Below are 26,982 nucleotides of genomic sequence, written 5' to 3' on the forward strand. Positions count from 1 at the left end.
CCCTGCAGAGCATGATGTAAGTGAATCTACCCCAAGTAATACCCCAAACTGAGTTTTGCACCAATTCCTGTATTATCCACTTTTTCATGTGGTAAAATACAAACAAAAACATGCATTTCAAGAATTGCAGAACCACTTAGTGTCCTGACTGTTTGTCTCTTTAAGCCACACTGTGTGTTTTTGTAGTTTATCATATATGAATTAATATTTGGACTCATGAGCAATACCTGGAAAATTGCTTTTGGCATCTCATACAGGCCTTCCTAACTCAAAAGACAGGTGCACTTACTGAGATGTCTCCGGACACTGCAAACAAAACCTATAGTACTTATCTTGAATGTGCTATAAATTTTTATAGCTTCAATATACTGTCAGCTTTTGTAGACTTGTTTTACATGAAGTTTTTAAAGGGTCCATCATTTTGCAGGATTGACTAATGCAAGTGTGTTTATGCTTATGGCATGCAGACAAAGTCATTCATGTTTTTTTTTCCACGATGCACTCACTCATTATTTACCATCTAAGAAATAATTTAAAAACAGTGGCCACCACATGCAGCCATTCCTGTTCCACACCTTCTAAAATACATCCCCTTTTTCTCCGCCAGACCCCACTATTTTTGTCAGGCTCAATTTGCAAACAGGGCCCTGGCTCGAGGCTGGAGATGGAGATGGAGGAGGAGGCCGCTGGCAGTTATGGCAGGGGCCCCCGAAGGGGCAAAAACAGTTCCTAAAGAGTGGGAGGCAGGAATTCCACAATCCTAGCCTGCCTGACTGAGGGATCTGCCTGCTAAACATTCAGTTTTTTCTGCTGGCGAAGTGCCCTTTGAAATCCAGCTGCAACTGTGTTGGGGGAAAGAAAAAAAAAAGAAACGAGAAATAGGAGGGGTGGGTTTTAGAGAAAGCAACAAAAAAGGGAGGGAAAGGGAGGATGAAGGAGAAGAGAAAGAGAGGAAGAGAGCGATGTGCAGTGTGAGGTAGAGTGTGTGTGTGTGTGTGTGTGTGTGTGTGTGTGTCAGAGAGTCTGAATGGGCGTGCTCCACCGGGGCCTCACCCCCCGCTGTAAGGGACCTCCACAGATTATCCTTCAACTGAGCTTGTCGGTCTTGACCCCACCGACCCTGAGGCCCGCTCCCTGTCTTCCCCCTCTCTGTCACACACACACACACACACACACACACACACACACACTTTCCCCACTCACTCACTCATTCGTTTCTCCACACACCCTCATTATTTTCTCCGTGTCACTCACTCTTTCTCTCTTACGTCTCTGCCACTCACTAACCTCCAACGCACCAACACTGCTGACCCTCCAACTCCACCCCACCACCACACACACATTCCCCAAACACACACACACACACTCAACCTGGTTCCTCATGCAAAAGAAGGGGGACCCAATGGGAGAAAATCCAGGCTGATGTGCAGGACAAATGAGGAGGGGAAGAAAGAAGAAAAGGGGAGAAAGAAAGACGGCAAGCTTTTCACCACCACTGGTATAAAATAGAAAGGGGGGAGGGAGAAGGCTTGAGGGGGACAAATGCAACACGGTGTATATACAGTACTGCAGGTGTTTGCCTCAAATGATCTTATTCAGAGTCAGTTGTTGCATGTACACAGAGTATTTAAGGTGTTAAAGTTATAACCTAAAACTGATAATTGTGTGTCGTTATATGCAAGTTGCACTTTAAAAAAAAAAATTATTCTATTATTTATTTATTTACTTATTTATCCTGCCTATTAATCTGCACTATATGCATGGGCGGATTATGAGACAATGGGCCCCTGGGCATAGGCACGCAGGAGGCCCCACCACCTTTACAATAGACACACAGACTTTATAGTTGTTTAGCTTCTTTTTATTGTTGTTTTGTGTCTCTTTGAAGTCTTTACACATCTCTGTTTTTTTGTGTGTGTGTGTGTCTCTTTGTAGTTGTTTTGTATCTCTTTGTTGTCATTTAGTGTCTCTTTGTAGTTGTTTACCCCTTTTTAGTTGTTGAAAGTCTATTTGTGTCTCTTTGCAGCTGTTTTACATCTCTTTTTGTGTCTCTTTGTAGTTGTTTTATGGTTCTTTGAGGTAATTTTGCCCCTGGGCCTGTGCCTGGTAGGCCCATTTAGCATTCCATCCATGACTATATGTTATCACTTTAAAACTCAGAATTTATTTAAAGATATGGAGAGATATTTCAAAATGTAAGAAAGAACACATATTTCCCAATTTGTAGTTTTGATCAGCATCTGTATGATTCACATGTTAATATGCTTTAATGTATTTAATTCAATTAGACTGAAACGTGCAGAAACATTAAGTATCGTTGATATTAGCACAGACTTTCCATATCTTTATTTCATTTTTCTTTTTTAATCACATATTAGATTGACCCCAGCAGGACTGACCTATGCAGAACAGAGAAAGACATCTCACTGTACACGGTGGTCCTTTTCAGAGAAATTAATTTACTCTTCAATCCATCCAGTAATTTTCCCTTGCCCAAAACCTTACTACACATCCTAACTGAGCTCCATAATGATACATATAAACTTCTTCCACAAACAAAAACATGGGAAAATCCATGTTGCGCGTGCCTACATGGAGGACCCCTTTATTTGTCCACGCGGAGGTAAAAATGGAAAAGCAAGTAGCAGACTGGATAAACTGTGAGCGTGAATACGTTAGTGCTCCTTAGGTTTTATTTGCATAGCTGCAGGTGGATACTTGAATGACACGACACTGTTTTTCTTGGCCTGGTGGCTGGCTGCACTTTGTGAATGTGACCTACCTGCTTGTTTTTGATGTAAAGGCAATATCATCTGAGGGGAAAAAATGACAAACATGAGGAGACACTGTGTTTCTCTGGTAGACTGAAATCATAATATTTAGAGAATATTCCAAAAGGAAGGTGTGTGTCTGTGCTGCTCAATACGCTTAAAGGCGTATTTGATCTCCAAAGACATAATGTTTATCTATATAATTCCATAATTTCCTGCAAAGGACATTTTTCAGCCTTCTGGCGATAATTTAGTAACTATGTGCATATTTATATATTATATTTTCAACTTATCCAGAAGTATGTTGAATAATATTGGATTTCTAATAAAACTTCAAAACTTCGTCAAAAATGTACTGGTCTTTTTTGTTGATTTTATTTTTTCGTAATTTGCTTATATATTGGCCCCTTAATAAATGCGGTATATTTATTACAACATACAACATAATGAATGGAAAGCCATTAATTTGCTTTTAATTTGAGCCCATTTTGTCGTACAATTGTATAGTTTTGTAATGGCTGTTGCTGTTGTTATTTATCCCAAATTTCAACTGGGAATTTGGCCAAACATAGGGAGCATGGATTTAGATTTGTTTTAGGTCTAAAACTATTAGGGGCCGCTCATTATTTATGAGGTGGGAGTGGTGGTGCAATAAGGGGGAAGCATGTAAAAAAAAAATTATAAGGCTCTGGGGAGAGACTTCTATTTATTATTTTGGCTTCGGGAAGGGGCATACAAAATTAAATGGTTTTATTTTGTTCTTATATTACCACCGATTTTAAAGAAAACATGAATGTTTTCTTTAGAATCGCCAAAATTCCACCGTTCATCATAGCTAGAAACTGTAAAAACAGAAATTATAGTTTGGTTTCCAAACACATCATGTGCAACCAACACATCCACAAAAAAGAAAATAATAAATTAAAAAAATGATAATAATAAATAAACAAATCTGAGTTTAAAATAGTGGTATGTTATCAAAATAATTTTATTATACGTTTCATTTCAAAGTTGTACAAACTGACCAGTATGCACAATGAGTGAAAAACCAAGGCTAATTTCAACTCCAGGATTTTCTCAAAAAACAAACAAACAAACAAAAAAGAAACAAGTCACAACCCAGCCACCCCCCTCCTCAGATAAGTAAAGAACAGTCCCTTATGCAACTCTTTTTTTTCTGGTCACTCAGTATATAAGACAACTATTTCAGTGTACTGGATTAATTATCTCTGACGAAATAATCTCAACTCAAGTCCACTCATTGGCTTTCTGGGAGCTTTTAACAGCATCAGATGCCATTAAAAGTGCAGTAAAAGCTTGTAGACATTTGATGTGAGATGATTTTGTCACATATTATTTCCATGGTCAGGGGCGAACCTCCCTGCTCAAGATTTCATATCCAGTTCAGTCACATAAAGGAGAAGAAAAAATACTAAAAAATATAATGGAATCCAATTCAAAGGCACCACAAACAACATGTTTACAAGTTGCCATAGAGTCTTTGCTGATGTTAATCAAAGTAAATTAGGTCGGCTCATGTATTAAAATGTACTTAAGCGCAGCTACACTCCTTCTCGCTAGGGGGCAGTGGTTGAAAGCCGGGAGCGCACTGGGCACCTGGGTAATCGAGGAAACTCAAGAGATTCTTCTCCGTAGCTAACAGTAGCTAGCCGGCTAATCTCCTGCACAACGCAGTTGTGGTTGTTTTATTGCCCGTTTCAATGTCCGTGTGTTTTTGTCCTTTATATAACAGTAATTTTCTAATACGCCGTCAGTGACAAAAGTGAGGCAGACACCGACGGATAAGTTTAAATACGCTGGATGTTTGTCCACTGTTGCTTTCTCCCAGGATGCTAGCATAACCAAACCAGCTAGCTAGCCAACCTGCTAAAGTAGCCAAATAGCAGCAGTGTCCGGATGCTTTGAACAGCAACGCAGCGGATTTTGGTGGAGTTTCTAGTCGGCCTTGCATGATGTCAAGCAACCGGCCACAGCAAAGCGCCGGCGGGGCGAGTTCAGTGCCCAGCACAAGTAGCAGCAGCAGCAGCACAGGAGGCACTGGGAACACCAACGGTGGCGGTGGGAGCAACGCCGTCACAAGTAATGGTAACAGTTCTGGAAATGTTGTGCCCTCCCGGACAGCCAGCGAGGGCGGCTTGTCGGTGCCAAGTTTGGCCGCCGTGCCGTCGTCCCGGAGCGGGTTTGCCTCTCTGAGCAGACCCTCTGCGTCCTCAGGCAGCAGAAAGAAATCCCTCCATCAAGCACCCCTTTACAACGGCCTCTTAAATTCATACGAAGATAAAAGCAACGACTTTGTCTGGTTAGTTTTCACTGGAGTGACCGTGAAAGACCGCTTCTGGAAAATGTTATTTTCTCTATGTTGTAGCTGCTGGATATAGTGTTTGTAAAGTTTGAAAGCTACTGACATTCACTTAACACGGCTTTTTGTCTATTTTTCCAGCCCAATTTGCTTCGAAATGATCGAAGAGGCACACATGACAAAGTGTGGGCACAGTTTTTGGTAAGTGTTCAGCTTGAGCTAAGGCAGTGGGGAAGTTATGTATTATCACAGCAAATGATTTGAAGTTTATTTGAGGAGCTGCTAATACACCCAGCAGAAGAAACCGTGAAAATAAAGTAGGCTTGTCAGATATAACCACTTGTGTCATTTGTCAGACTTTTCCTCACAGAAATAACCCTGCACAGACTGTGTATTAATTATGCTTACAGGCAGGGACAGGGGAGGACAAGTTGAATCTCCTCCACCTATTCAGCATTTTGCTCAACTACCAAACAAACCCTCTACATTATTAAAAGTAAAAACTTTTGGTTTACAGTCTCACTTAAGCAACCCCAAACCAGCCTTTGCATCATTCAGAAAAGCCCCTGTTTGCCCTTGTACATTTTATCACGATACTTTTTTGATGATTTGAACTGAAAATGTGGCCTGAATGAGCAAATCTTTGTGTGCGTGTAGATGGAGTGACCACCAACATCAAACAGGAATTGAAACAAAAAAATAGTGCAACAAGAGGATGAAACATTTTCTTAAAAAAACGTGTCCAAACGCAACATTAGATTAGAGAAGTCAAACTTGTATGTGTTAAGCATGGTTTTGTGCTGGCATTTCAGCACTTTAAGGACAGTTGGGTATGGATTAACTTAATTACTAGCACCTCATACATTAACAGTATTCTCTTGTCCTCATTTCCTTGTGCAGTTTCAGTCGTTGCCACAGTATTCAGTTGTTTCTCCCTCCTGCAGTTTCAAGTGCATCCGACAGAGTTTGGAGGACAGCAACAGATGTCCAAAGTGTAACTATATTGTCGATAATGTGGATCAGCTTTACCCAAATTTTCTTGGTAGGTATTTTTTAGTCAGAAGGTTGAGGCTTGTAAATGTATTAAGTGTTGTTTAGGTATTTTCTGCTTTCACTGATGTGAAGAAAACAGCTTTGAAGTAGAAGAGCTGTAAAAAAAAAAAAGAAAGTAAGTTCATATTTGCATGGGAAGACACAGGTAGCATATCCACTGTACTCTACAATATATTGATCTTACAATTAAAGCATTAGATTTATTTGTTTTACATTGAATGATAAATTAAAGGGGGGATTCTGTGTATATTTATATCAAATGTAACATGAATTGAAGCTAGAAATTAGGGTTTGCAAAAGTATGAACACACTCTGTATCATCAAGAAATATTTGATCAAATACATGAATTATTCTGCTTGGAGGTGGAGTTTATGTTCTCCAATCCTAAACAGGACAGACTCTAGCAAAAGTGCTGTGAAAGTACACTAAAAGTAAATAACCCAGCCGTTATGGTAATAAAACTGGTAGTTATAGTGCTGTCTCTGTTGTTTTTACCACAGCTAGACTGGCTCACCCAAAGTATCATTACTTTGCTATTTAAGTCATAGTGCTTCCACCTTTGTCATTTACCCTTTCTCCACCACCTCCTCCACCCCCACATCTCCATGTTACAGTAAATGAACTGATCCTGAAACAGAAACAAAGGTCGGAGGAAAAGAGACTAAAATTGGATCATCCTGTAAGTCCAACACAAACACACTGTAACTGCTTTGGTTCTTTCTACCTGTGAATCCTGTGAAAGTGGCACTTTAATGTTCTAGTGAAACGTCTCTTACTTATAACTGATTGGTGTCTCTGACCCTCAGAATGGGTCTAGGTGGCAGGTGTTCCAGGACGTGTTGAGTCCTGACCAGGAGAACTTGGACCTGGCAAATGTCAATCTGATGCTGGAGCTTCTGGTCCAGAAGAAGAAGCAGCTGGAAGCGGTAAGTCAGGGTATATGGCTGATCGCACATGTATTTCATTTTCTTTTGTGCCAACCATTTCTTGCATTCTGCCTGCATAGCTCCACATAGTGATGGGGGTTAACCATTCATGAGAGTTATGTTTTCACCACAATAAAGTGACCACATGATTGTGATGGATCAATGCCAGTGGGTTACACTGAAAAACAGGTGATAGTGAATCCAGGGTATCTACAGGTTTTGAAAGCTCTTAAGAAGCATTGAATTCAATTCCCCCAAAAAGGCCTTAGAAGTATAAAAAAGTCTAAAACTTCATTTTCAAAGGTCTTCATTTATTCATTTTTTTGCCTGCAGTAGACAGACACACTGGTGCAACAATGAATTGTGCAGGCAGGAGGCTGTTCAGTCCAGTTCAGTTTCATGCACTGTTACCACGGCTAGCTACAGTAGCCAAGAAGCTCATTGTCTTAAAATCGGCAAGTGTCAATTTTACCAAAAGTTATGGAAATATTTTAATTGGTTAATCCTTTTAATTTTTCTAAAATTAAGTGACTATTCATATGACAAGATATTGTAACAACAGGAAGTACTGACACGCGTGGACACATGATATAAATGTAGGGCTGCGTGGTATATGCGGTAGATGGTAGAAATGATATAAATTTGGCCCACGGTAGAGATTTGCGCTCTACCGTCCTATCGTCGATGATGTCATCGCACCTGCCTCAGTTAGGGCTGGGTATTTGCGGTGACGGTAACTTAACGCAGTAAACATGAGCCGCTGCTTTTGTGATTAACGTTACCTTCATACCGCAGTACTCCGGCTACGGCGGCAGAACGGGGCCGGCGGCCAGCCAGCCTCACACACCTCCCTCACTACGTGATGGAGGTGGCCTGGCCGACCACCAAACCCAGGCCCACAGGAGAAGGGGGCCTGGGAGCCGCCGGCCCTCCCTCTTCCCTCTAACGTTTATATATACTATATAACGTTTTATACACAATAATTGATGGATTAGCAACCGTTTTACTTCTGACAATAAATAGTTTCCATCCTAGACTTGTATGGCTTTTTAAATTGTTTTATTTAAGGTGTAAAAAAAAGCGAGAAGACAATACCGCGATATCATACTGTCACCGCATCCCCCCAATATAATACCGTGATATTGATTTTAGGCCATACCACCCAGCCCTATATAAATGTAAATAAATTCATGTACTTGAGGGTTTCCCACACATTCATTTATTGCGGTAGCCCCCCATGATATCGGCATTTGCTGCCACAGATTGATTTTGTATTTTCTGAGCTGGACCGCTATTTAAACTCTGTTGGAATACACACCAGTCAGCCAAAACATGAAAACCACTGGCAGGTGAAGTGAATAACATTGATCATCTTGTTACAATGTTGCGATGTTCTGCTGGGAAACCTTGGGTCCTGGCATTCATGTGGGCGGCACTTGAAATGCTGGACCCACCCAAACACCATTGTACACCAAGTACACCCCCTCATGACAACTGCACTCTTGGATGGCAGTGCCCCCCCCCCCCCCCCCCCCCCCGTCAGTGGGAGAATGCACTATGCTACATTGCAAAAACTGCTCAGGAATGGCTTGAGAAATGTGATAAAGAGCTCAAGGCTTAGAACTGGCTTCCAAATTACCCAGATCCCAATCTGATCGAGCATTCGTGGGATGTGGCGGTATCCCAGAGGTACCCCTGATCCACGATGGGGCTTCTTCCTTGAATCACCTGCGAGGCATGGACACAGGACCTCTGGGGGGGTGTCCTGTGGTGTCTGGCACCAGGACGTTGGTGGAGAATCCATTGAGTCCTGTGGGTTGTGAGGTGGGGTACCAGAGATGCTCGATCAGATTGGGATCTGGGGAATTTGGGGTCGATGCCTTGAGCTCTTCATCACATTCCTTGCACCATTCCTGAGCAGTTTTTACATACTGCTGCTGGGCCACTGCAATCAGGTAGTGCTGTTTGGGCAGGTGGAGTGCATCAAGTGACATCCACATGAATGCCAGGACCAATGGTTTCCCCGCAGAACATTGCACTGTAACAAGATGATCAATGTTATCTCGAAAATATATAAGACATTAGAATATGTTAAATAATATAAAAGATAAAATAAGATAACAGGAAAATGTTGCTCTGCTGTGTGTCACACTGTGCTCTGTCTCTGTCACCCTTTTCCTTTTCCATCACAGTTAGTTTTGTAGTTAGGTCACTTTGAGACAAGAAGATCCTGTTTGGAAAAGTTTATAGCCTGTCATGTCATGTTGTGTACAATGATGCAGCTAAAAAAAAGTGCAGTGATTCAGCTGATAAAATGTGATCTGACTCGAGGGGTTTTTGGCTGATGCTTTGAATCAGCAATGTTTACAGAGGAGAACTAGTCCTGTAAATGTGGTGGTACATGAGAGAGGAATTTCATCTTCCATCAGTTGTAACATATCGGATATGTGCAAAGAGATTCTTTAGGTTGTGTTTAAAGACACAAGATTTAGTAATGCTTGACACAGTCACTGTGGCAGAGGCAGGGTACATGTGTTTACTGGATCACACTGACACTAAGTAAATGCAGTAAAACCTGGTGCACACTTCTCTTTCAGAATAGCCTCAAACATCCCCTTTTTTCTTTGCCTGACAATGCTTGTGTTTTGAAAAAAAGTTGCAGGAAAAGAGAAGTATGAACCACAACCTATCCTGTTGACTTCTGTCCTGTCACATCAGCACTCTCTCAGAGGGACAGCAGACATAGAGTTTAAAAATCTTAACCAGTTTTGAAAATAAGTTCCCTCACACATGAAGAGAACTATGATTGAGTATCTCCTTTTGAAATGCACTCACTATAAGATTAGTGCGTTGTTTACATGGTAAAGATAGCCTTCCGAAGGGAGCTCTCTAACACCATATCTTTATTCCTTTCTCCTCCACACACACCCAAACACGTGTATCTGTGTATTTGACTGTCGATAAATAACAAGAAATTGTATAACTAAATTTATATGTTTGAATCAGGTTTTTACACACATTCATGAAAGGAAATTCTCCACAACTTTCTTAGTGTCCATTCAAGAATATTTGTCAACTACAGTGGCTGCATGGTTGGCCATGATTTTGCGTATAGAAACACAATCATCAGGGTTTGATCAGGCTTCTTATTAGGACAACATGATCAATTGGTGTCCTCTTGGTTAGTATCCACAGAGGTAAGTTTACGTAAATGACAACAGTCTTTTCTCGGCCTCAGTGTAGTCATCCCAGTCAGTTTGGTTGGAGCATGATGATTGAAGGGAAACACTTTTAACAGGCACATTTTCACACATTTCTTAACTAGTATATGTCAAACTGAACTGGTTGCAGGCTGAGGCATTGATGTTACAAATCATATGGTGAGATTAAATCATGGCTGTGTAGACCACAGAGTGACTCCGACACAGTCACATGGGATCAGTGTCATCCTCTAGTACAGGAATAGTTGCAGGATTCGTCAAATAACACATTTAGTGAGTGCAAGGGTGTGATCACCTTTGTTTGCAGTCCTAAGTAACATATTTGACTGCTGTTCTAATGTTGTGTGTGAGCACGTGATGAGGCACAGTTATGTTGAAAATAGACCGATGCACTGTAAGTTTTCTTGACCGATAGTCCAGCAGCAGTGACAGTCTTCAAAAAAACAGATTAGTCAAGAACGTATATTTGTGGTGTCTGTGAAGAGGCAGGTTGGCATTCATACTATTGCCTGTGGGTTTGTCTGAGTCTGTGTCCCATGGGTGCTGTCCCATTGTGTGTGGCTCTGGTTTTGATACACGTTGAGACAGACACGTAAGAGAACAGTCGCACGTTCTTTTTTTTTACATTAATTCTAATAGAAATGTGCAATCAGTATTTTAAGATGGATGTCACTTTCTTCTAACCTTGGGATCTAGCATATGGCAATCAAACATTTTAAAATGACCAATACCAATGTGTCAGCTATCTCACAGCCAACACAAGCCAGATTAGTACACTGAAGGACTCACATTTTTGGATTAAAACAAAGGAACCAGGTCAAATGTTTGTTTTCTATTAAGTTGCTGGTACTACTACTACTCTCTGACACTACCTTCCACTGCTCAGGTTCCTTGTCATTCCTCTCATATTTGTTTTTGTGAATGTGCTGATCCTGATTCAGATGTGCCAAATATGAAGCTGGGGTTATTCAGTTCATCTTCCTGGTGGAATTGTTCATCTAGCCAATTGGCGTCAGTGGCTGCTTTTATTTCTTTCACAGGACCTATTCTTCATACATTTTTGGTTAGCGTGTCTTCTTATTGGAGCCAAATTATTTGCCTCAGCGCAACCTGATGGGACTTGTTTGTTGTGATTATTAGGAAATTTGAGATCTACATGTAGTGATTACTCTTAATGGGCTGCAACAAATTCACACTTTCTGAGGGAAAGTTATTGTTTTTCCAGGTGTTTGTTGACTGTAATTTGCAGGTGTATTGTAGGTGACTTGAAATACTGGCTTTTATTAGTCATGTATTAACAATTGTTGCTAATAAAAATCCATTTTTCTTGGTGGGGTTTCACTGAAGACTTTGCCATCAAAGCAAACCTTAATGGAAATAACTGCAGTGGATGTTGTTGCTTACCTTCTTTGGTGTTTTCATTAGTTTAGACTGTATAAAAAAATGGCAAAATACAATTATCCATCCAAAATATGACCTGACTTCCTGTTCTTGGTTCTTTTAGTTATGTTGGACATTCGAAGCATGGCAAGACTTCTAGCCACAGTTGTCAAAAAGCATCTTGCAACACCCATAAACCCTCGAGTTTGGAATTGAAGTCAAATTGCATAACATCCTTGCTCCTAATAGTCTGTGTCTCATTTTGATCATTCTTTTCATCACAACTGCGCTTTAGTTGGCAATGCTCTCAAGCTGAAGTGTCAGGGATGGAAAGAGTACTAGAATATTGTATTCCAGTTAAAGTCCTTTAACTTTAAAGAAATTGTACCCAAGTGAGAGTAAAATTACTTGTGTAATAATTAAAGTTGTTCAGTTAGAATGCATTTAGAGTAAACATTACAGTGTTATAAAGATTAGAAGCAGAATGAAGATGTAGAGAGACCAGAGCATCAGGGTTCAATATGTTTTTCCCATTGGCAACTAAAATGTGTTGACATGATCCTACTGTGTCTTCAGAGAATAAGCAAAGGTATTCTGCAGCTTCACTTGTAGTTATGTGAGATTATGTCTGTTTCTCCACTAGGAATCCCAGGCAGCTCAGAGACAGATCCTCATGGAGTTCCTTAAAGAGGCCAGGAGAAACAAGAGAGAGGTACTGTTGTTTTTATATTCAAATTATAATCGTACACAGAGGCAGAGCTGGCGGGAGGGGAGGCGGCTTCTGGCGCTTCAGCTCCGACGTGTTTTCCCAAAAGTCCCGAATCTTTTAGGTTTTACAGTACTTTCACCTTTGTGTTGTTCGGATAATAATACCTTCCCATGTTGTTTATCCCACTATGCTATTCCCTAAAGAATCTAATATAGTAAATGTTTTTCTGTCCGCCTAATATTCAATTCAAAGTATTGAAGACCACATTTACCTGTTCGTCTTGTTCAGAATTCTTGATTTCAATTACAGCAGCCCAGATGTTTTTGGATGGATTCAAATGTAGCAGATTTGCTAACTAAACATTTATTCTGTGAACTCTACTCTGGCGTAGTATAACAGTAATAAGTCCTAAGATGTAATGCTGTTTATGCCAACTTCCTACCCTACTTGTGTGATGTAACTTAAAACTTAACAGTTTTTGCCTCATTTTAGGTGGCAGGAGTGAAAATTAGTCATCCTAAACATTTGTTGTGTCATGGTTTCAGATTGATGACGACAGCTGTAGAACAATTAGAAACAAAATATGATGTATGCTCCACAGGATGATTTTTTTTCTCCTTCTCCTGTTTTCCCAAAATATGTACATATTTTCTGGCATACTAATATCTCAAATGACATGAAAAGTAGTGCATATATACTGTAACTGGGACCTAAATCTGCCTGAAGAGCATGTCCCAGGGCCCCCTGAGGTTTCGGCAGAGCCCCTGGCTTTGCGATTTTCAAAAGAAATATGAAACACTTTTGTATTGGAGAAAACTCAACTTTGTACAAGTAAAACACATGAACAAAAGCATAAAGTTTTAATTTTTAAGAAGATGTTAAAAAACCCATACAAATAAATATTTCATGAAATAATTTTAAAACTGACCACATGCAGGCGTATTCATGTGTTTCTGCTCTGTCAACAGCAACTAGAGCAACTACAGAAAGAGCTCAACTTTCTTGAAGATGACATTAAGCGTGTCGAGGTAAAGTAACAGAACATATCGCGCTCCTGCATGTGTTACCTATCTCTCATGGAGTGCTAGAGAAGCAGTACACATGATTATGAAGTCATATTGTGAAATAGCAACAACTGGAGCAAGTCGTCATCACAGCTTGACATGTGACCTGTGCAATTTTCCAGGAAATGAGCGGCCTGTACTGTCCAATGATGGAGGCAGAGTGCACGGTGCCTAATGTTGAAGCTCCCTCACCAGCGCCCAGGTACGGCTGACCTCTGTTCTGACTTCTGAGTCCTCCGTCATCACAGTACAACCAAACACATTTACCTTTTTTGTTTACCAAAACAGAAACCTATTCTCAGCACAGATCCTTATGTAGGAGCATCACAGCTGATAGCAAAAATCATGCATTTAGTCTAGATGTTATGGGTTCAGTATCACTGTATAGTATGCCTTATGTGTCTGTATATTTTTTATTTGTTTGTTTTTTGAGTAGCTGCAGTAGTATTATTGAGCCACCAGACTACAGCCAGCCTCCAGGATTTGGTGGAACAACCCAGGTAAGGCAGAAAAACATGCATACACACATGTCGTTCAGCTGCCTTTAAATCTATTTCTAACCCTCTTTCAAAGTTTCATCTTTCATCTTGTTATGTGGCCTGTAATCTGTTTGTTTGTATCTCTTTTTTGAAAATGTTTATAATATGGATTCAAGCCACTGGTTTTGCCTTCAAAGTAACATGAGAAAAAGTTTTATGGCTGTTTCAAAAAACATCTAGATCTCACAGGTTTTTGAAATACTGTGACGGTCAGAATTGATATTAAACTGTCAAATTAGACTTAATTCTCATCAAAACTAAAACAATGTGAGTTTCAACAGAATACATGTCAAAATGAGTTTAGCACTGACTTGTCGATACTCATAAATTCTTGGAATTCTTTTTCCAGGGTAAAAGACAGACCTGGTACAACAGCACTCTTGCGTCGAGGAGGAAGAGGCTGACAGCTCATTTTGAGGACCTGGAACAGTGCTACTTCTCCAACAAAATGTCACGTATCACAGGTAGGGTTGGGTATCATTTACATACCATTTGATTTGGTGCCGGTACTCAATTGTACCTTTTTTGTGTGTTTTACTCTCTCTGTAATTACAAAGATGTAATTTCAGTTAAAATAAAGTATATTAAAGGGCCAGTGTGTAATATTTGGCATGGTTTATTGTCAATCTGAATCTGAATATTCTACCCATTAATATGTTTATACAAGTGTATGATCGCTATAAAATAAAATTCGTTTGGTTTTCGTAGCCTTATAATTATGCTTTCATATATATATATATATATATATATATATATATATATATATATATATATATACATATATATCAAGGGCCTTGCTTTAGAGAGGTCGCCATCTTGCGCCGCCATGTATGTACGGCAGACCGAGTGGACAATCCAGCCAGCCAGAGAACGCGTTTCGCGTGTATAAATGAACCAACGAAGACAGCGGAAGGAAGGAAGAAGGAGGAGGAAACAGCAGAGAGTGTTAGTAGTTCGTCGATAGAGAGTAGTGAAAAGTTTCTTTAGTTATAAAGTTTGCAAATGGACCACACTTACCACGCAACAGGAGAGAATGAACCCGAACCGTCATCTGCGAGGAAAAGAAGACGCAACTTCACTCCTTGTGATGCACTCTCTGCAGCGCTTTTCCTCCTGGTGATATGTCTCCCCAACGATGGTAGCAGTAACACCGAATCCCATTCTGTGCATTCAGCCTCTCTTCTCGCCCGCTCAGCATCAAACACATGGAGTTCCTCATCTGTATGCTCCGGCTCAAACAGGTATGGCTCTGGGTCTGTGTCCGCTACAAGAAACTCTTCAAAATCGCGTTCAAAGTCGTCCATTGCAGCTACTATAGTCCGGAGATATTGCTAGGCTAAATAAACAGCTGAGCTCTGTTACCGGCTACGCTGTCAGTCAGTGTGCGGGCTGGAGATTAGCGGAGCAGAGAGGGGAGGGGGTCCCCACTCGGAATGGTAAACGAGTATGTGTGTAAAGTTATGAAGTGTGTCTGTTACGCTAGAAGAGTCAGAGTTTGGGACGGAGTGGAGTGTTACCGGAGTTTCTGGAGTGCTCAAATAAACGGGCCTTTTTCCCGAACGCTCCTCTGGTCTCCTGCTCGTGAGGGATTCATTACATTATCGTAACATGGTTTAGATTTCTAAATAAACATTCACCTCGTCGCTAGATAGACCCACTCCTGAAAAAGTCGTGCGCAAGGCTTTTTGTCCCTACGAGGCCACCGTCATTTACCTGACGGGAGGGGTGAGTGAGTGAGCCCTGCAATCTAGAATTTGACCACTGATGTCACTGTTTTCAACCCATTTTACACACTGGCCCTTTAAATAAGTACAGACAAATTTAACATGTTACTAATAACCGCATGTTATTAGGAATAAGTACAGGCACAACTCATAACTCTTGGTTGCATTTATTCAGAACATTTTACACACCACACAAAATAGAACCCATCTATACCACCCTCTACCCTCCCAAACCCATCTCCACAACTTCCATTGAGTTTTGAAAAATATAACCACACTTAGGACTGCTTTTGACTTGAACAAGCTGCAGGGGTGACAAAGCCTCGTTCTTTCTTTTACTCTCTCGCTCAGTTGTGCTCTCAGGAACCAAAATTTCAATCGGTACTTGGTACGACCAATGATATACAGCCAATACACTTAAAAGAACAGAGTTTGTAACCCAGCTCTAATCACAGGTACAAGACCTGCAGTAACTTGTGGCCTCATTCTCTCATAACAGTAGCAATTTGTCTAGAAACATCTGTAGGCAGCTACGCATCTGTTGTTTGATTTTGTACGTCACTGGAGAAACTGGACTATATTTGCACAAAGAATAAGGCTTCAGTTCTTAGAACTGGATATTCGCTTCACAGGACGGATGGTAGTGTCTGCCTCACCTCTGTGTTACTGCTGAAGTTATTATTTCCAAAATGAAGACCACATTTGCTCAAACTTCACTGCTTGCTGTTGCAGAGATGGTGTTTCTGACTAAAAAATCTTAGGCACAAAGCAGAAACCAGACATGGTGACACACAGCACAAAATGCTCTTTATTTTTGGTTATTATGTTACTGTGATAAGAACTGATTGCTGTTAAAATGTGTCGTGAAGCTCCTTCAACATTCAGTGTGGTTATATTTGACCTCTTTTTTTTCCATAACATGCAGTATATATGGTTCGTATCCCTGTTGCTCCTTGTGAACAGTATTTTAATAGTGTGTCTATTGTGTCCAGATGAAGGCAGGAATCTGAACCAGCTGGATGATTTTATGGAGTGTCTGTCTAAGTTTACACGCTACAACTCTGTGCGGCCGCTCGCCACCCTCTCGTATGCCAGTGACCTGTATAACGGCTCCAGTATTGTCTCCAGGTACAACTTGTTTATTAGTCGTATGCACTTTGTGGTACTGATCCCTTAAGACTCATGGTGTGTAGAATTGGGTGGCATTATGATGTTTATTTCCCACTGTGATGAGTAGAGGCACAAAAATGTTTTCTAACAGTATAATCTGGATCAGCATTGACTGTATTCTCACCTTTGTTTCAGTATTGAGTTTGACCGAGACTGTGACTACTTTGCCATCGCCGGTGTGACAAAGAAGATCAAGGTGTTTGAGTATGGCACAGTGATCCAGGATGCTGTGGACATCCACTACCCTGTTAATGAGATGACCTGCAATTCCAAAATCAGGTAGGAGACATCATTCCTCCCCACAGGAGCACGGACGTGCAGGCATCTTTCAGATCATACAGTGCAGTCTTTAGAGTGGTTCTGATCTCCTTTTAGGCCATGTGAGAAAATGTTTGTACACACATTCTAAAACGCTGCTGATGATGCTGGCCTCTACAGCACTGCTTTCATCATTCACTAAATAAAATGTACTTTTATTAGCATATGGTGTGACAGAAATCATCAGACATTAAATGATGCGCAATAACACTAGAAAGGAAAAAGAATGTCCCCATATTTCTATTTTGTCAGGGTATGAGTTGTAGTGTTGTGCAGGCCTGTACTGATCAGACTTATGTCTCAGATTTGTAAAAACTTAATCAAAATCATTCTAGAATAATGGTCCTGGGGATGATTTCTGTTCATTTCAAACATGTTTTACAGTGTCCCAGGGGGAATAGGACACCGTTAGTCTCGAGCCCTGCTTATTAGCCTGCGCAAAATTGCTGTGACACAACAGAAAAACTGAACAAGAACGTCTGATACTGATGTGTGGGTGATAAATTGGTGCATCCCTAGATTGAAACACTTGACAAATGTGACAAATCGCAAACTTGAATCTTAAAGTGAAAGTGATCCCAACCCTGTTTGTTGTAGCTGTATCAGCTGGAGCAGCTATCATAAAAACCTTCTGGCTAGCAGCGACTATGAGGGCACTGTCATACTGTGGGATGGATTCACCGGCCAGAGGTCCAAAGTCTACCAGGTATGAGACTCAGGTCTTAGAGCATTGCTTTATTTGTGATAAGGAGTCCATTCTTTATTTGAATTCTCTATATTGGTAAATGCACATTTGACTTCATGAATCACTGATGAAATTAGGCATTTTATCAATTTTATCCTCTGCTCTCTTTAAGGAACACGAAAAAAGGTGTTGGAGCGTTGACTTCAACCTGATGGACCCTAAGCTGTTAGCCTCTGGTTCTGATGATGCTAAAGGTAACTGAGGAATGCTTTCCCTGACATATGTTTAGACACAAAACATCCTCTGTCTTTCCAGCTCATGGTGAAATGTTCTCATGTGTTTTTGTGTTTCAGTTAAGTTATGGTCAACCAATCTTGACAACTCTGTCGCCAGCATCGAGGCTAAGGCTAATGTCTGCTGTGTGAAATTCAGTCCCACCTCCAGGTATCATCTGGCCTTCGGCTGTGCAGGTAAGATCAGGATTTGTTTTAGGTTGTGAGTGTCAGATCCCTCGTCTTTGTCCAGTAAAATACTGTTGGTAGACAGTAGTGTTGACTCTGTATCACCATCATGTTTCTTATGCATATGATACAGCGCTCGACAGTGTGAGCGTTTCACTCGCATTTGTGACTAAAAATAGATGTGTGCGAACGGTAAAAAATATTTAGGGGCACATGTGCGCATAAAAAAATCAGCCGAAGCAGCCTGTATTTTTGTCAATAAAAAAATATGATAATCTAACCGCAAATGTTAGAGCAACTCCAGCCGCCTTCCCTCTTCCCCGCGTGACACGGTTATGGGCGGTTTTCCAAGCCACTGTTGGCACAATGAATATAAGTCCCACTGTCGGCAGTGTGGAAATAAGTCAAAATGTAGCGGAGGAGACGGACCGGGTAAAGCGGCGGACCTCTGGGGAAGCCGTCTCCCCTCTCCCCGCAGTGAGGGACCGTTCTCCAAGTTACCGCTGCTGGGCAGCGTGGAAATAAGTCAAAGTGTGGAGGAGACGGACCAGGTTAAGCGGCGGACCTCCGGGGAGGCCTGCTCCATTCTCCCCGCAGTTAGGGACCGTTCTCCACGACCAGGCTGTCAGCTGGGTGGGAATAAGTCAAAGTGTGGCGGAGAAGAGGGACCGGGAAAAGCAGTGGACCTCCGGGGAAGCCTGCTCCGTTCTCCCCGCAGTTAGGGACCGATTGCCACGGTACCGCTGCTGGGCAGGGTGGAAATAAGTCCTGCATTGCATTTCAGAGGACCTGGAGAATGTTTTAGGATAGTAATAACATTATATAAGATAATCATATTGCAAAGATAATATATATAAGATAATAACATTAAAGACAAAATTAAATTGCAATACTTTTTCAAAACTTGATGATTTTACCTTTCTGTACATTTTGTATACAAATTCATTAAATAATTTTGCTTGTAAATGTCTATTTGCATCACGTTTATTATGGAAAACACATTATTTGATCAATTTACATTGTGCCCCTAAAGTTCTGTGCGCTCCTTACTTTTTCAACTTAGGAGCACATGTGCTCCTTGGGAAAAAAGTTAGTGTCAAGTCCTGTATAAGCAGCTTTATAAGTCACTGTACACAGTCAGACTCAGGACTTCCAATCAGTTGAGTTTATTTCAAATGTTAAAAGTTCATTGGGGGAAAAAATGATGAGAATTTGTCTCTTCAAAATCATAGGCAAAGAAACTTGTTTTTCTCTCATTGCAGTGTATTAGTATTATTATTGCAACACTCAATGGGGTGCACTCACCCCACACCACTGCAGTTTGTCCTTGTGATCTCCAAAATTTCTTTTGTGGTTTCACAGACTCTGGTGGTCCAGACAAACTTCTGAAAATGTTTTTTTTTTTTTTACTTTCCCAAAAGAGAAATAAGAATTTTGAATATTCTCCTGTACACAGAAACAATCCTTCAGGTAACTTATGCTGGATAAATGGAGCAGCACACAAACCGTGTTATCCAGCGGTGAATTGCCATTCCCTGTGTCCTCTGAGGTCCAAGTCTGGGAAAGGAAACCCCTCCTTGACCTTGAAGTTGTTGGTTTACAGTCTGGAGAGAAGCTCAGACATTGGAGTAATAGCCAGCAGGCACAGTGTACCGTTCATTCACAAACAAGAACTGATGGAGAACACATAGCTTGTAAGAAACATTTTAGCAAATGTCAACAGAGGCATTGCACCATCATTTCACCATGGCTGCCTGCCTTGGTGGTTACTGCATACCACTGACGCTAAGATTTGTTTCCAGTTATGAAGGACACCTAACTGAGCAGCCTTGCATACAACAGCCCCTCCCCACTCTTGTTGAATGTTCTGTCATTTCTTCCGTCTGAATGCTTGCCTTTATTTTGGTTTGCAGACCACTGTGTCCACTACTATGATCTACGGAACACTAAGCAGCCAATCATGGTGTTCAAAGGCCACAGGAAGGCTGTGTCCTACGCCAAGTTTGTCAACGGAGAAGAAATTGTTTCTGCGTAAGTCAGTTCAGTCTTATTTTTAGCAGTATTGTGCTGAAATTATATTTTTGTATGTACAAAAAAGTTATCCATCTTTTCATTTCTTTTTGTCAAATGAGTGAAGCTCTTTGGCATGAAAGTCCACCTTTCTGATGTTAAAATATTTTAAACCTATCACTAAACCTTACCTGTTGGCAACATGTACAGTACAGGCCAAAAGTTTGGACACACCTTCTCATTCAATGCGTTTTCTTTATTTTCATGACTATTTACATTGTAGATTCTCACTGAAGGCATCAAAACTATGAATGAACACATGTGGAGTTATGTACTTAACAAAAAAAGGTGAAATAACTGAAAACATGTTTTATATTCTAGTTTCTTCAAAATAGCCACCCTTTGCTCTGATTACTGCTTTGCACACTCTTGGCATTCTCTCCATGAGCTTCAAGAGGTAGTCACCTGAAATGGTTTTCCAACAGTCTTGAAGGAGTTCCCAGAGGTCTTTAGCACTTGTTGGCCCCTTTGCCTTCACTCTGCGGTCCAGCTCACCCCAAACCATCTCGATTGGGTTCAGGTCCGGTGACTGTGGAGGCCAGGTCATCTGCCGCAGCACTCCATCACTCTCCTTCTTGGTCAAATAGCCCTTACACAGCCTGGAGGTGTGTTTGGGGTCATTGTCCTGTTGAAAAATAAATGATCGTCCAACTAAACGCAAACCGGATGGGATGGCATGTCGCTGCAGGATGCTGTGGTAGCCATGCTGGTTCAGTGTGCCTTCAATTTTGAATAAATCCCCAACAGTGTCACCAGCAAAACACTCCCACACCATCACACCTCCTCCTCCATGCTTCACAGTGGGAACCAGGCATGTGGAATCCATCCGTTCACCTTTTCTGCGTCTCACAAAGACACGGCGGTTGGAACCAAAGATCTCAAATTTGGACTCATCAGACCAAAGCACAGATTTCCACTGGTCTAATGTCCATTCCTTGTGTTTCTTGGCCCAAACAAATCTCTTCTGCTTGTTGCCTCTCCTTAGCAGTGGTTTCCTAGCAGCTATTTGACCATGAAGGCATGATTCGCGCAGTCTCCTCTTAACAGTTGTTCTAGAGATGGGTCTGCTGCTAGAACTCTGTGTGGCATTCATCTGGTCTCTGATCTGAGCTGCTGTTAACTTGCCATTTCTGAGGCTGGTGACTCGGATGAACTTATCCTCAGAAGCAGAGGTGACTCTTGGTCTTCCTTTCCTGGGTCGGTCCTCATGTGTGCCAGTTTCGTTGTAGTGCTTGATGGTTTTTGCGACTCCACTTGGGGACACATTTAAAGTGTTAAAGTGTTTAAAGTTTTTGCAATTTTCCGGACTGACTGACCTTCATTTCTTAAAGTAATGATGGCCACTCGTTTTTCTTTAGTTAGCTGATTGGTTCTTGCCATAATATGAATTTTAACAGTTGTCCAATAGGGCTGTCGGCTGTGTATTAACCTGACTTCTGCACAACACAACTGATGGTCCCAACCCCATTGATAAAGCAAGAAATTCCACTAATTAACCCTGATAAGGCACACCTGTGAAGTGGAAACCATTTCAGGTGACTACCTCTTGAAGCTCATGGAGAGAATGCCAAGAGCGTGCAAAGCAGTAATCAGAGCAAAGGGTGGCTATTTTGAAGAAACTAGAATATAAAACATGTTTTCAGTTATTTCACCTTTTTTTGTTAAGTACATAACTCCACATGTGTTCATTCATAGTTTTGATGCCTTCAGTGAGAATCTACAATGTAAATAGTCATGAAAATAAAGAAAACGCATTGAATGAGAAGGTGTGTCCAAACTTTTGGCCTGTACTGTAGGTCAACCTAACTCACTCGAATAACCATATTCCTATGTTAAATCTACCTCTGCATGGGACCACATATATACTACTTAACTTTACTTACTTGCCTGCAATACTTCAATAAGAAAAAGATGATTTGTTAAAAAAATTCTGTTAAATTTGTTTAAAAAGCATTTAATTAAGTGCCCGATACTTGTAGACACCCTGTTCACTGATTTCATACAAAAAATATCTATCAACACAGTTGATAATCTTCCATCTCAGAGTAGTGAAAAACATTTCTAAGAAGTCATGTCAGAAAATGCCCTACAGTTGTGGACTCATTATATATTTACATCCTTTAATTCACAGCTCAACGGACAGTCAGTTGAAGCTGTGGAACGTCAACAAACCTCACTGTCTGCGCTCCTTCAAAGGTCATATCAATGAGAAGAACTTTGTAGGCCTGGCTTCCAATGGAGACTATGTTGCCTGTGGTAAGCATTGATTACAAACAGTACAAAAGCTTATAGTTTGGATGGGTAATATATCAGATGTACTTGATGTATTGTGGCTTGTTTCACGTGGGATGTATAAAATGACTATCATGAACATTGAGTATATATGGTCTTTTTTTAAGCCATCTGCATGAGACTCGCTTTGGCGTTTCTGTTTTCTGGCTGTCTCCCTTTCACAGACACACACACATAAAGAAAGACTCACAAATGTGATATGTCACACACACTCTGCCCATTCAAATTACTTTCTCCTAAGTGATAGTGTGAGCAGGCGAAGTGTGTTTCATGTCTGCGGGGCTCCAGAACGCTACTATTAGTCGCATTTTGTGACCATGGAGCACCACTGCAGCTTGCAGATAGTAATATATGAACTGGAGAGCTGTTTGTTTTCAGCTTACAGTAAATAAATCATCATGTTTAATGGTGCCAAGGTTACAGTTTAATTTAATGAGATCAACGATAGCATGAGCATAGGAGAAGTTTGCCTCTGTACCTGTAGGACTCCAGACCACAACTATTTAGTCACATTTTGTAACCATGGAGCATTAGTGGGACTTTCAAATATTATTAGTATATGAACTGGAGAGCTGTTTGTTTTCAGCACGCAGTGAGAGAATCCTCACATCTAAGGCGCTGTGGCAACAGTTTAATTTTGTGCTAACTGCTAACCGCTAACTGTTGACTGGAAGCTTTAAGTTCACAGCAAAACATTAAGACGTCCGACCCAAGATGAGCAAAGTGCTTCCACTTTCATTAACTTACTTAAATTATTTAACTTTATTATAACAGTGGCTACTTTATTGTGACTAGTTAATTTAATAATTTTGTATTTTAGTAGTCTACAGTACTTTAGAGGAGTTTTCAAAATATTGCGATATATATTGTGTATCGTAATATAGCCTAAAAATATCAAGATATTATATTTAAGTCATATTGCTCAGCCCTAGCTTATAGTTAATATGTTGCAAATGTATCTTAAATGCAGTATTTCCTTACTATGCGCTCAGCAGGGGCAGGGGCACCACTATAGTTTTATTATTTATTCTTTTAGGAAGTTATTACAGCAGCCTGTAATTAAACAAATGCCAATCTAACAATTGTTAATCTATTTAAAAAAACATCACCTTTTCTGTGTGTGTTTTTTGTGTGTACTTATACAGGCAGTGAAAACAACTCCCTGTACCTGTACTACAAAGGACTTTCCAAGACACTGTTAACGTTCAAGTTTGACACAGTGAAGAGTGTCCTGGACAAGGACAAGAAGGAGGACGACACCAATGAGTTTGTCAGTGCGGTCTGCTGGAGAGCCCTGCCTGATGGAGTGAGTTCACATTATTGTTACACTTGTTGTTAATTTTATATGTGCTGTTCATATTTAAATGCTGTACTAGATGGACAATCACAACAATGGTGTACATTATGTCACCGCCTGTTGATGTCATTGTTAACTTTAACTCAAGTACTTCAAGTCCTCCTTTCTGTGGTCATTGTGTGCTGCTGTGTAGTCCTGATATGGCACGGTATCACCGTTGGGGAAAAAAAAAGTCTGTCTCCTCTTTTTTTGTCATTGAAAACAGTATTTTTAGTTACGTTTTTTTTTTTTTCTTTTTTACTAGATTTTGTTTACGTTTTTCATCAACAATATTAGATGTTGATATAGTCACAGCTAGTTTTCAGTGACGTTGGTGTCGTGTCCTCGTCATCTAATCTTAGTCAGGGAATAAAAAGGTCGTTGACAAACATAGTTGGTTCAACTTTTTGTTAACGAAATTAACATTGCGCGTCTATTATTGCTGTCTGCCGTTAATAAGAAGATGGCGTTAATGCACACAGTCTCTTGTTGAAATGGAAACGTGTTTTAGCCATGATAAAGGATCAATTATATAGTTTTTAAATGTCATCAGACCACATGATGTGATATGAGAATCTTATTTTCAATTCACCTTGCCTTATTACACAAAAAGAATGAACAGTACAGTTCACAAAAGTCCTATTTTATATCACATTTTGTTAAACAAACTGTAATATTGTCCTAATAGATGATTAAATGTTACTAACACTATGTTGTGATTTATTATTATACTTTGTTTTTCAGGAGTCAAATGTACTGATTGCTGCGAACAGTCAAGGAACAATCAAGGTTTGTGTTTTGAAAGTTATACACAGAACATACTAATAACTACAGTCCTACTGCGCCAGGTTTCAGACTGATGCCAGGGTGTCATACCGAGTTAGAGCTCAATCAGTCGGTCAGTTGACAAGAAACTAATCTAAACTAATCAGCCAATCTTTTCAGATCTAATACAAAAGGAACCTTCTTTTTTGCACGTTTGTCACTGTGTTTTAAAAGGCACATCCGAAATCCAAATGTAATGCCTCTGACATTTGTCAGAGGTCAAAATGCGCAGACAATACTCTGTATGTGAAGTGTAGTTTCTGGATGCTTTGAGCACACAAAAAGCCATTCACCTTTGTTGTACAGGGTGGCAGCAGAAAATCCACTAACAGATATTTTAAACCCCACTACATCAAATTAAAATGATCTGCATGATGAGGTGTCACAAGGGATGAGTGGAAAAGAATGTATTTTTAGGAATGTAATGTGTTTTAGTTTGTTGAATCAGTGGTTTTGGGGGTTACAGGTCCAGTCTACTGTTGAGGCCACCTATTTAAAAACAGGAGAGATGCTTCACTCAGTCTGTAGTATTCGACTTAGAATTTCCCGCTGTGCTGCACTTTTGTTAACAGCAACAACTAAACTCACTGTTTCAACACCTTGATTCTAGTGACAGTAAGCTACAGATAACATTACAGCTCTATCCTCTCTCTCTCTACACAGGTACTTGAGCTTGTCTGAAGGCGCACCATATCATCTGTGTGTGATCGAATCAGCCTCTGTTTGTTTGGTAGAGGATCAGTCTGATGCAGGAGGAGCCCAGGCTGCCTGCTGAACAAGGATATCCGACAACAGCAGGAGAGCTGATATAAACTGAATCTGTCTTATTTTAATGAGCTCCAGCAGGAAGACTGTGGACCAGTACATCAGTATAGCAGGAGAAGATGTGCTGTCTTTTTACAGCAAAGAAACAAAGACCTTGCTTGGGCACAAATGGAACAAGAGACTTTAGAAAACATTTTAGTTTCTTTTCAGTAAAGTTATATCGGCTACTATAGAACGCCTCTTTATGGTTTTAGGTCAAATCAAAACTTGTACCTTTTTTTTTAATTGAGCTGCTCCCCTTGAGGGTACAGCCAGCCAAACGCTACTAGTGTGATGCATTTTTCCTTTTAAAGGCCAAAGCACAAACAAAATGACATGCAAAAATGATGTCTTCACATGAAGCTTTTAACCCCCCCTCATTGTTTGTCAACCACCTGTTTTTCCCCCTTTACATGTAGTTTTTGTGTTTTTCAGATTGGGAGAAACCAGTTTTAATAAATATGACTTGAATTTCATTCTGTCAAGCCTATCGTCAGTTTCTTTTCCGGCTTACAAGTGTAGAATGTGAGTAATTGTACAGAGGTCAAGGATCATGGAAATGTTGAGAGACTGATGTTTCTGTATCTGTCGGAACAAAATGAGATTTGACGTGTTTTCCTGTGATCACAGCAATTCTCATGTAACTTAAGGCATTGTTCTGCAGTGCTACATCGAACTGGATTATTTTTCCACGTGTATGTGAGCTGTTTGTTGCTTGTTGAAAAATGAGAACCTCAGAATCAGATTCAGTTCTTTTAAAGTAGCAATGGAATTACTCTTCGCATACTGTACATCTACGTTTTTAACTCCACACAGACTGCTGTCGGTTTCTGTGGAGGGGTGATCCGTGTTGACAACATTGACATTGAGAGGATTTGGTAAAACACCGCCAAGACCTACCTATTTTATGATAACTGAGTGAGAGAGGTGTTTTGTATTTGTATAACTGAATAAATTATTTCAAAACAACCTTGTCCCATTTGTTTTTATTAGATATTTTTGGCATTTGAAGCATTCTCTTAACAGAGTTTTGTTTACTGATGGGTCTCATATGGGGTGGTGAACCTTGTGTGAAAAGGTGATCCATTAATTCTACCAGAGCGCCACTAAGTGTCGTGTTTACTTTTTTATTTTATACTAAATGTGTGACACCTATCACTGCAAGAGCCTTTTGCTGTAGCTCTCTTACTCTGGAAATTTCACCCCGTCTACTGTAATTTCGTAATGAGCAATGAAAACAAAAGATTGGTGGTCTCAATAGCATGACAGGGAGACTAAAAATTATTTTTTAAATTTAAATTACATGAACAAAG

At 40.4% G+C, this 26,982-nt stretch overlaps 1 protein-coding gene across 1 annotated transcript; it reads left to right on the top strand.

Annotated features, from left to right (window-relative positions):
• Positions 1-4,400: 4,400 nt before the first annotated feature.
• Positions 4,401-26,638, top strand: cop1 (COP1 E3 ubiquitin ligase). The gene is made up of 20 exons (XM_033651415.2): positions 4,401-5,091; positions 5,233-5,292; positions 6,036-6,133; positions 6,760-6,824; positions 6,952-7,071; positions 12,316-12,384; positions 13,350-13,409; positions 13,568-13,647; positions 13,882-13,945; positions 14,334-14,448; positions 16,701-16,836; positions 17,014-17,157; positions 17,794-17,902; positions 18,054-18,135; positions 18,235-18,351; positions 20,256-20,373; positions 22,544-22,668; positions 23,850-24,010; positions 24,785-24,829; positions 25,529-26,638. The coding sequence occupies exons 1-20, from the start codon at positions 4,742-4,744 to the stop codon at positions 25,544-25,546; spliced, it is 2,136 nt and encodes a 711-aa protein (XP_033507306.1). The 5' UTR covers positions 4,401-4,741; the 3' UTR covers positions 25,547-26,638.
• Positions 26,639-26,982: the final 344 nt, after the last annotated feature.

Source organism: Epinephelus lanceolatus, chromosome 12, assembly GCF_041903045.1.
Source record: "Epinephelus lanceolatus isolate andai-2023 chromosome 12, ASM4190304v1, whole genome shotgun sequence".
In the NCBI taxonomy this organism is placed as follows: domain Eukaryota; kingdom Metazoa; phylum Chordata; class Actinopteri; order Perciformes; family Serranidae; genus Epinephelus; species Epinephelus lanceolatus.